Raw genomic sequence first — 11,576 nt, 5'->3', positions numbered from 1 at the left:
AAGACAAATTAATTCAGTGAATTAAGAATTGTTCCGCTTTGAAAGCCTGTGTTGCAAACGCAATTTTTACGTTCTGAATAAAACTTCAAATTCGAAACTGAAAAGTACAAAGTTCACCTGGAGCTCATAAAGCCCGGGGGTTTGTTCCATCAGAGATATTTAGAGTGCTCACAGCTTTTTTAGTTTGAAAATAATAAGGTAAATGTTTTTTTTCCACATACTGCAGTTAGTAGGCTACTTTGGAAGCAGCAGTGCTGGAGAGCTGGACACAGACCAAGAGAAACCAGGCAAAAAGTAGTTAAAAGTCTCCTTAGTCATTATTGCCTAACCATAAAGACTTTGATGTGTTAATGAGCAACGATAACTTCCTTTGCAAGAGTCTTTATCTACGTGCTAGATTACATTGACAATGCATCTCTGGATAAATTAATAGCCCCTGGTCCCCGAAATTAAGGAGCACACACTTTCTTCAAGTGTTTTTATCGGTTTGCTGACCATGTTACCTTTTACAAAGAGCGGTACTATAAATCCCTTGCAGTGTACTGTAATAACAATAAATATTCATCACAAACATTTGGATTATACTGCATAAACTGCTGTAACTCTAAAGATGCACCAACTAACTAAGCAGTTTTTCTTTAGATGTGAGGGCGACATGACCAGTTCTGGTGTGAAATGTGCCTTTTAATGCATCTGGTAAAATGACACTTACTCATGTCATTGTTGTGCGTTTGCCTGTGTTGCCCAATCTAGATCAGTGAAGCTCCTCAATCTACCCGTCAGTCTCCGTCCTCACAAAGTGAAAGGCCTGCTGGGACAGAATATGTCCACCGCCAGCCCCTTCATCTACTCACCCATCATCATGCACAACAGAGGAGAGGAGCGTTGTAAGAAGATAGGTAAGCCTAACATCACTTAATCCTAACGTACTATAGATTCTCACTAGCCTGTTCTCATGAACCATTCGTTCAAAAAGCTACGAAACATAAAGCACTTTTATTCGTAAGCATTCCATGTTTTTGGGTTTTTACTATTTTTGTTTTTATTTTTTTGCTGTATTCACTACATTGACGCTCACGGTTAAACGATTAACATGCAGGACTTTTGAGCCAGAGAGCGGAGTTCGCTTCCCAGGGAAAACTAAAGCCTTTCACCCAGGAAATGTATGTTCTTTAGGAGTGATTTAATCTAAACTATGATTTTATCTACTCAATTTGCTGCCTAATCTTAACTCTTATTGTGCCAAAAAACGCTCATATTTTGTGGAATAACATTTAACTGTAACAACCGGCAGCTCGCAGTGCTTTGTATCCGGCTCAAAGTCACCTATTTTCATGTAACTCAACCACCAACTAATGCTAATACAATGGAAGTCTGTGGCCGGAATCATGAAGCTCTGTAGGGACTTAAACAAGTAGCAATTGGCGCTCGGCGTCATGGAGCTCGTAGAATATCATACGGACCCGTTAATGAGTAGGCATTGTTCTCACACACAGACTGTACAAGCACCCACCATTTCGGTTTGTTAGTTAAAGGTAAATACTGACACCCAAGTGATTGAGATTTTAATGCTGGCTGGAAGCATTACGCTGAGGTTGTTGACATCTACACCAGGTGACACATGTTGTAGTATTAGGCCTTTTCTAATGAAGTCTTCTGCATGTGTGAAAACAGTTGTATAAAGTATTTGGTGGCAGGCCAATGGCTCAAGGCTACACACACCATCTCTGACCGCACTGTCAGCTGCAGAGTTGCATTGTGGGTAATAGAGCTCAACAGTGTGGTTCTGGAAGTAAAAATGCCATTCGTTCTCTCCATTTGGATTTTGATAATTAGCCATAATGTCGAAACCACTCACAGCGACCTACGATTTAAGATTCAAGATTCCTTTTATTGTCATTCAACAAAAGACAAATTGTTACTATTAACAAACAAGCATTGCTTCTTTGTAAAAACATGAATATAATCAACATTTTGAAACTCTTTATGCTCCTGTAGAAGCCGGAATTCCATATGAAATCAACCTCGATGTAAGAAAAACATGCACACCTACCACAATCCTAAGAGTAATAGCGACCTCTCTAATTGGTAGACCTGCTACTATTGAAGTCAATGATCGTTAGTGTACAGTCTTGTACCTTTTGCCTTGTTTGCCATTTTGTTCTTTTGCACTGTATCAAATGTTTTATGGTCACAATTCATCTTGGAGCTGTATGGCTTGGTTCTAGGCTTCAAACAATGGACACGCATTTAAGGAGACGTCAGTGGAAATATTGAACGGGAGAAAACATCACTTCCATAATGCGAGTTGTTAAAAAAGTGTGCGGTCACTTGGTAGGCGCTTGGTTTTGACAAGGAAGAAGGGATGGAATACAAAGATATGTCTGGTTCTGCTGCTTTGATTTGGTTCTTTTAGCTTTTTACTTAAACTGTCCATTGTGAATTCGACAATGTTGTAGGTGCTCAATCGGTGTACTTTTTTTAAAGGCTTATGCTTTTCATAAATATACTTTTAAGTTTCTTTGTTGCTCATCATATTTAGTGGTTGAACATCCATAGCAGCCGTTGACTGGTGGAAGTCTATAACCCATAGACAACTGACCAAGCTTGGCATCTGGTGATGCTGTCCCAGGTCTGTACTGCAGCCTTTTTTTAGTTAGATTGAGATCTGGTCAAGAGGATTTTACTCTTTGGTCCTTAGTTAGCTGGAGGATTTGTGTTCTTCGGAATATTCTACTTCCCATTTATTGATCTTGATAGCATCCTACCATGGCAGAAAGATAACAGATTCCTAATGGGGTTGACAGGGCACTGGTTTTAGATGGAACTCAGCTGCAGTGAGTACAGTCTCTTCACTTCAGGCTAATTGCTGTGTCCTTGTCAAACTAGATGAGCATACCACAAGGTTTACAATTCTACATTAATTATAGTTAATTAATTATAGGTGATATTGGCCAGCTGCTGTCATCTGTTATGTCTGCAATAGCATCTACAAAATTTGAAGTTATGTTTAATTCTATTCACCTGTACAAAAATGAAAAGTCTTGATAGCTACATTTACCAGTGAATAAGTGTATGGGAAATCTAATTGTAATCTGTAGACTTTACTAGGAAAAGGCATTCAAAATGGTCAGACAAAGAGATAATGTACACGTCCCAAAAACTAAATTTGAATGTTTATTTTTTTTTCCTAGGTCAGTTTCATCAAAGCAGTAACTCTTTCCTTTAATTATTTACATGCTGTGAAATGAACCCATGCTGAATTGTGTGAATATCTTCTAAATCGGTTTATAAAACATCTCGGTAACTAGATTAACGGACTGATTTCTTTTTCCATCAAGAAACATGTTGGCAAAAATAGCAAAATGAAAATAATTGAGAATTATTTTTAAATTGGGATTTAAAATTGCTCCACTCAATTGTGACATTATTCATTGTTTTTATTCCGTTGTGGCTTGTGTCTGCATTATGCCACGCATAAACAAAGCCTATCATCTTAACTAGTCCAATTTGAAATTGACGACTCCTTCTCATAAATGCCCAAACCATCCATCACTTAGTATGTCAGCAGCAGCAACAGGCTCAAGGCTATGCTGCTGTGATTCACCGCTGTCCTGACTGGAAACGGGGTGTATTAAAAACTACAGCTCATTTGTGTCCAAGTGGCTCCATTTCAGTGTCTTATGCAATCCCAGATGCCGAATCATCAAACAAAGTTCGATTTAGCAGTATACTGTCTTTGAATTGCAGTAAGAAAGTGAGGGGCTGTCCATTGGCTGGTGTTTCTTTGATACGTTTTGTTGTAGCCATCAACAGCAACAACAATCAAAGAATATTTTCATGTTGGAATTGCTGAGTCAGGAACATTGTGCAGGACCCTCTTCATCTTTCAACACTTTGAAGCCCTTTGAGGTTCATTTCTGGCAGAAGCTTACTACATATAACTATATACGTTTACATCAACTATATATATCTCTATATATATAGAGATATATATATATCTCTCTCAAACTTCTGCCAGAAATGAACCTCAAAGGGTCTATCTATCTATCTATCTATCTATCTATCTATCTATCTATGTAAAATGATTACTCAATGGTTTTTTGGAAAAATATTGCATTTGTAAACTTAAAAAACAGTGGACAAATTAACTGTGAAAGCGCTTTGAACTTTGAAATTTCCCTTAATACTTTCCCGTTTGATTTTTTTTTTTTTGTAAACTTATTTTGCATTGTAATCGTTTTATATTTTATTTTTATATGACGGGGACAGTGCATAGCAATAATCATTTCTGCAAACAGGCCAGAATTAGCCAAAAGGCTAGGTTTTATCTGCAGTCCCTGGCCAGGTGTTACAATAGGCTCCTTTTTATAAAAAGCAATGCTAGGCATCGTAACATGAGCACAATATAAAAAATATGACTACATGTACAGCAGATAAAATCACATTTCATTCTTGTCTTGTATACAACAACTAACGTCACATTTCATTTTGTGATTGTTAGGACACAGAATCAATATTGCGATCAAAATTTGATTAATTGCACAGTCCTAATATGTGCCACAGCTGCAAACCTTTACAGCGCTAGAGTAAACCATCACTTCCCACTCATTTATTTTGCTGATGGGCAACCAAAGTCTAGTATTAGTTGCTAGGCTCTGACTCTGAATTAGGGTGTTTGGACACTGAGTGAGTGAGTGTGTGTGTGTGTGTGTGTGTGTGTGTGTGTGTGTGTGTGTCTCTGTGTCTTCACAGTCTTTAAATCGCAACGCTTTGAATCTGATTGATGTTCAGCCATAAAAGAAGGGGTCCTCTAATGGGAGATTTTTTTCCCTCTAATTCCTCTGAGACTCAGTTTTAAGAACTGTGAAGTCTACAGCTATCTATTTACCTTGATGTGGGTGATAAACTATTAATTACTGTGGTATATGTGCATACAGGGAGGTAAACTTTACTAGTCTTGTAGGGCCAGGGACACAGTGCGGTCAGTGCGTGTCAGGACAGTGACACATTTCACATTGTGTCACCTTGGATTTGAAATTAAACAATAACTATGAGGTTTAAGTGCTGACATCCAGCTTTAAGTGTGCTTTGGGGCGTTCACATCCACAGTAAGTGAGCAGGACCTGTTGCCCTTTTTATTGTTTTCCCCCAATTAAAGAATCATTTCAGAATAAGGCATCAGGGCAGTGATCCCAGACATCCAGAGTCTTTTGCTTAAGGCAAAAAAGATTTATCAATGTTCTCTTCCGAAAACAACACCAAAAATCCCCCCCCACCCCCAGACCAACATTATGAAACGTCTGTAAAACTGTAGACCGGACACCTCTGATCGCAAACGACATAAATGATTACTTCATGATGAGTTTTAAAACACAATTATTTTTAATGTGCAAAACTTTCCCAGAGCCCAGAAGTTTTATGGGCCAAGGGGGACTAAGCAGGCAGGAGCAACTAATGTCCAGTGGGCTACACAATGTAAACGCAAACTAGGAAGTGGGAATACCTTTTGTATTTATGCATTTGCAATTTTAAATCAAATCAGCTTCTGGCATTTTTGATATTCATCTCTTTCTTCTCAGGGCTCCATATCCTCTCCATAATCAGCCTCCTTGTCATACTCTGATTTGGTGTGTATTTTCCTTCCAAATAAGTTCCCTATTAAAAGGTTTGATTTCTTTAATGAAAAATGATGAAAATTCCAGAACTTACAGAGCTAATATTATGCTTTTGTGATCTTTCCCTTTTCTTTGCGTTGTAAATGTTTTCTGTGCTTGTTATATGTTTACAAAGTGAAAAAGCCCAAAGTCCCCCCCCCCCACAAAGGGACTTACCATCTCTACAGAAAATAAACTGTCCACAAACTGCTTCAAACAGCTCTGCTGTTGTCTTAACTTCCTTGACTTCCGTCACTTTGTAACTCGCGTTATAATGCTTGCCTAGCTGCTAGTTTGGCCCGCCCTCAAACCAAGCTAGTTAGAGTGGAGGCCCGAAGATGCTAGCTACTGCTCATGTGCAACTCCCCACAAAGATGGGATAGATGTGAGATGACTCAATCTGTAGCTAAAAACAGAGAGTTCAACACACAGGGTGAAAAGAGGAGCAGCAGCAATGTGCAGTACAACAAAAATATGGTGTGTTTTGAAAATGAAACCTATTCTGGTAAAACAGGGCTTGAGTCAATATTATTTCGTCAAAGTACTATTTCTAAAGCTAAAACTAAACTTATCATTTTTTCTCCCTACACTGGTGCATTGCACTCTTCTTGTTTAAAGTATTAACTAAATGCCCTCCAGAAATGTCTGAGCCGCTAATGACTAGTAATTTCAAATGAATGTGTATGTATTATTTAGTATGTAAGATGAATATTTAGATGATTGTTTAACAGAATATTTCTCTGTAGGTTTAACAAAATATTTCTCTGTAGGTTGCAGTAACACGAGTAGAACATCTTCAGTTCTTTCTCTCATCCAATAAAAGATGATTTTTCTACTGTACATGAGAGACCATTTGCCAAAAAATGTATTTGCCCTTTAGGGAGCACAGGCAATGTTTCACGAACCATGCAGCCATGCGTTGGCTCAAAATATTCATTATTGCTTTCTGCGATGTGTTTTGAAACAGATGCAGCCCTTGGAGATCATTGCAGAAAATGCTTGTCTAAACGTGAAACAAAAAACTGATATTGCAACGCCACTTTTGCGTTTTCTCTTTAGATCGTTTCAGTGTAAACATAGCCTTAATTGGCTGGCTATGAGAGCACGCCTGTGAGCCAGGGATGAGGTCGTCTGGGGCTTTCCAGATATTTAAATCACAGATATCTTTCTTTTGACTGAGTTAATTTCCCAAGCTGCATGGCTTGAGTTTGCCTTCCATAAATCTCTTTTCCTGCAAGGGGTCTTAGGTAGGATTTTCAGGTGCTCTTTTGGAAGTCTATTCACAGCAATGGACTCTTCAAATGGACTACAGAATGGAACATTTCAAAATGGAGATGGGAATGGCTGCAGTGCGACTAAAGTAGCTTCTCAATCTAATCAACCCTTTCAACGTCTCATTCAGGAATGATGGATACTGCTGTGCAGAGCTTTAATTTCTTTAAAGATTCTTTTTCTAAAAGTAAGACTTGCGCTCTTTCTAAAATCCTGGTTTTCCTCTAAAGATGGAGCAGCCATAATTAAGGTTGGGTACCTTTTTTTTCACATCTGAACCAATACTAGTTCCGATACCAGTACCTGAAATCCGGTTCACGGTACCCAACGGTACTTTTTTCGGTACTTTCGCTTAATTACAAACAAATTATTTCAGTTGTAAATATAATTCCAAACATATTATCTTAGAACATTGTGTTATTTATTTAGAATGTTTTACACTGACAGAAACCGTGAACAATATAAATAAAACCCATCCCTCTCTCCTCCCCAAACCCCTTCCCTACAACCTATTAAATTTAATAATTATTAATTTCTTACTCACTGTAACCTTTATTCTTGTATTTGTATATTATTATATTGTAGTCTGTTTTATCTTCATTGTGACCATTTTTAAATTGCCTTGTTGCTGAAAGGTGCTGTAGAAATAAAGTTGCCTTGCCTTAAAACCTCAGCCTGTCAGTCAGTCCCCAGGTCAGAGAAACCACTGTAGTGAACCAATACTTGGTAGTACCGATGTGATTCCGTCGGTACCGGTAAAGGCACTGGGTTTGGTACCCAACCCCAGCCATAATGCATTGCTACCTTAGCTGTTACAGTTCCCATTTCTCTGGAGTCGATTTAATTAGGTCCTAACATAAGTTGATCTCGTTGTCCCTGCTGTGAGCGCATCACAACAGCTCAATAAATGTCATTATTGGAACTAAAAATGACCCATTGAAATGGAAAGGTCCTATCACGCCCCTTAACAGCTCCAACAATTCAAACTAAAGTGATTCCCCTCGGTATATTAAATGTGTATATACGCTACGTGGTCCAAAGCATATGTACAACCGCACATTACACTCATATGTGATTACTGAACATCTAATTCCAAACCCATGGGCATTAATATGCTGCTGTAATGGCCTCCACGCTCCTCAGAAGGCTTTTTTATATGGTTTGGAACCTGGCTGCAGAGATTTGCTCTTATTCTGCTATTAGTCTAAGCATTAGCCCCGCTGAAAAAAAGGAATAATTTCAATGAGGCCTCTTTGACTCTGTTTACTTGGTTTTATGATACGTGGCAAATTAAATCACACAAGTCGTCAGTGCTAAATACAAGACTTAACGACCACCAGACTTATGCTGATCTGATCACTTAAATCACGATATCAAGGTGGTCTGGGACGCGTTTGACCACACATCTTTTGTAGTGTAAACGTTAATGTGTCCTGATGAGTCTCCAACAAGGCCATACAGTAACACAAAAATACATCATCACTGCAGGATGTGGTGGTTGTTGTGGTGACCGTGCACCAAACTCTTTAACTTGCCCATTGCACAAAGAGTAAGATGAAGTTTTGTGTAACCGTCCATCGTTTTTTTACCTCGTGAAGGAGATGTATTTGATTCTGCTGACAGCGATATGTCCTGCTGTACCAACACAAATGCTAAAGGGATTGACAAGGGTGTGGGTTTAATGATTGTGCGCAGGTCCTTTGAACTTCAAGCTGAAGTGACGTAGTCATGAAGTGAAAGCACTTCGGACTTTCATGAAGTGAAAGTAGTCCAATGGGATTTTGGATCACAGATTGGATAAAATCTTGGAAATGGGTTTTTAAAAGCAAAAGAGGGATTCCCAATCAAATCAGATCATGTAATCCGATTTTAGATTTGATCTGAATCAAACCTTCCCTTTGGTTTTTGAAAACTTTGACCTTGATTTGGAAACAAACAGGATTATCCTGATCCCGTCAGAAGGGTGTATTTAGTTGTGATTTTTTTTTTTTTAAGTTATCACAAAATAAATGTTTACTGATGGTCTAGACATTCCTTTACATTTGAAGCGTTTATGAAGCATGTCACATCTAATGAGATATGGACTATTTTATATTTTTTGTATTGTTGTTTAACAATATAACAAAGGTTTATGTTGATTACAGTGTTTCTGTTTCTTAAAATGAAAACAAACAATGGCTATTCTGTGATTACCTGTCTCTTTTTCTTTTACTAGACTTCCAGTGGGTTCAAGGAGATGTTTGTGAAGTACAGCTCATGGTCTACAACCCCATGCCTTACGAATTGCGTGTGGAGAACATGGTAAGTGTAATTTATTAAACTTTATTACACTTCAAATGTACTGTAATGCCATGCTATGCGATTGAAAGGCTTGGTAAATGGAAATATTTGAATATCTAGCACCAGCTTTGTGAAAACAGAAGGATGCTGACTTGCTTTTCTTGCAGTAGTAGTACAAACAGTCCCTCTGCAACCACCTGAGTAGTGCAAGTGATGAGGCGTTTATAGTCATCTTCAATAGCCTAATTAAGGGCAAGGTAACATCTTATTTTGACAGCTTAATATTTTAACAATTGTAGAAGAAGTATTTTTGTTCCCAATTGTTAGAAAACATCACCAGGGAGAGGCACGGCCCCTGTAGTTCTATTACTTTTATGGTTTCACACACCATCCTGTGAGACCAGGTTCTGTATTGAGGTAAACATAAGGCAATTTGGCTCTCCTTTTCTTTGCACAATACACTTTAAAAAGAGCCATCAGACATTAGGCAGTGCAAAAATAATAGTGCTTTTTAAATTCAGAAGGACCACCAACTGTACTGTTGACCTACACTTGTGCAACATCCATTTCCAATTTATTGTCTTTGTCAGTCCCTTTACCACTCCTTCTCAACACTCCACTTGAGCCACTTATCAGGTTCAAGGGTGCAAAAGACTACCACATAAAGTGTTCTTCCTGCTCACTGCTGTGTCTGTTTATGAATGCAGCAATGTAGGACAAGGTAATCATCATGCTCAATAAAAGGCCAGCAGGCGGAGGCCTACTTTCAGCTGCTAGTTGACAGCAGCACACACAGAAGCTCACGCAATGTACTACCTGTCAGAAGTGATGTTGCCTTTAATTATTTGGAAAGTTGGATACAAATTGCCATGAAAGTTTGGTGGCAGAGTGTGAACGGAGACAGCGGCCTCTTTATTTTGGCGGCTGTCTCCGAGCTGATGCCAAATAGACTTGGACAGGTCTCGCTGGTTGATTTAGCCTCCCTGCCTCGTCTGATAATGGCACATGCTGTTACAGACACAGGAAATTCATGCCGCCTCCGGTTTGGAACATCTGGAAAGTGTTTAGTAGGAGTAATCTTAACCAGCCAGTTGTCTGAGTGTGCATTTGTTATATTACTCCAGTGAATTTGCCAAATATTTCGTCTGATAAATATTGTCTGACTAGATCACAAAGTGTGGCTGCAAAAGAGAAAATTGATGAGTTTATTTCACGTAGACAAAAGAGTGACTTTTTACAATTAAACAAATAATGATATAGAACTTAAAAGCAAAATACAAATCTGTTCCATAAAAGTGGGAAATTATTTATTTTGATATAGTTTTGGGTTGATTGATCAAAATGAATCAAGTAATGTATTAATTGATAAACACAATATTACAACAACAATTTTGATACTCCTTAATGATTTATGTCATATCAATCAAAAAATCCAAACATTTGCTACTGCTGGCTTTTACAATGTGATTTGTTGCTAAACAGCATTGTGAAATAAATATTTCTTTGGTCACCTTGAACATTCTCCTTTACCCATTCACTAACCTCCCGTAACCCTCACCTCTGGCCAACAATGCACATTATTCAGAAAATATAGAATTATCAAATGTAAATGGCAGGCTGAACAGGGCCAATACAATTATGTATATACATATAAATAAATAACCACAAATAAGGAAAATAAAACAATCAAATAAAAGATCTCCAGGTGGTATTACATCTTCAATAGCTGTATGTCATATAAATGAACCTGTGTCAAAGACAGGCGGGCCTCTTGTTCATCAAGTTGCCAGTTAAAATACATCTTTACAGTTTTATAGACAAAGCAAATAACAAATGTGTTATAAAAAGCAAAGGTTAGTAAGTCTACAGGAACAATGACGACGGTCTTTCTGATTGTTACAAAGTTTCCTAAATTACTTTAATATCAAGAATTTAGCATTACAAATGTTTTGAAGAACAATGTTGATTAAAGGATTTTGATGGCTTTGAGTTGTGTGAGAAGTCAGGTGGCTCAGCAATAGAAGGACTCTAATAAGAATGCTCTGTGGGCCCAAAATTGCAAAAGCCTAAAAAATGCACTAGATTGAAGTGCCATCTGAAGTTCACGGAGTTACGGTTCTTCTTACGAAATAGGAGCTGCCGGTTTGCAGAGTTGTTGCGAGATCAAATAGTCAATCAGATGAGGTCAAATGAGGATGTCATTAACTCTCCCACCTGCAGGTGAATTGATCAGGTCACAGATGGAGGCTGAGGCCATATATGGCAGCCTGGAACCTCAGGTGGTGCAGACATCTATCTGCTGTGTATAAACCAGCTCAGACCGGAGGAGCATCTATCTGCTGTGTATAAACCAGCTCAGACCGGAGG

General features: G+C 38.3%; 1 protein-coding gene and 1 long non-coding RNA gene across 5 annotated transcripts in view; one reads left to right on the top strand and one right to left on the bottom strand.

The window, feature by feature from the left end:
- The window catches only part of trappc9 (trafficking protein particle complex 9), a 230,700-nt gene that overhangs the window by 33,339 nt on the left and 185,785 nt on the right, over nt 1–11,576 (top strand). For all 4 annotated transcript variants that reach the window (XM_034891409.1, XM_034891408.1, XM_034891407.1 and 1 more), the window contains 2 exons: nt 754–899; nt 9,145–9,230. In XM_034891409.1, coding sequence (XP_034747300.1) covers nt 754–899; nt 9,145–9,230 — 232 coding nt within the window. The remainder of the gene's footprint in view (nt 1–753; nt 900–9,144; nt 9,231–11,576) is intronic.
- Nucleotides 1,253–11,576, bottom strand: part of LOC117956416 — a 126,011-nt gene continuing 115,687 nt past the window's right edge. Inside the window, exon 3 of the long non-coding RNA XR_004659262.1 lies at nt 1,253–1,352. This is a non-coding gene — a long non-coding RNA (uncharacterized LOC117956416). The remainder of the gene's footprint in view (nt 1,353–11,576) is intronic.

This window comes from Etheostoma cragini, chromosome 14, assembly GCF_013103735.1.
Source record: "Etheostoma cragini isolate CJK2018 chromosome 14, CSU_Ecrag_1.0, whole genome shotgun sequence".
Taxonomy (NCBI): Eukaryota; Metazoa; Chordata; class Actinopteri; order Perciformes; family Percidae; genus Etheostoma; species Etheostoma cragini.
This window is presented reverse-complemented; position numbering and strand designations above follow the sequence as displayed.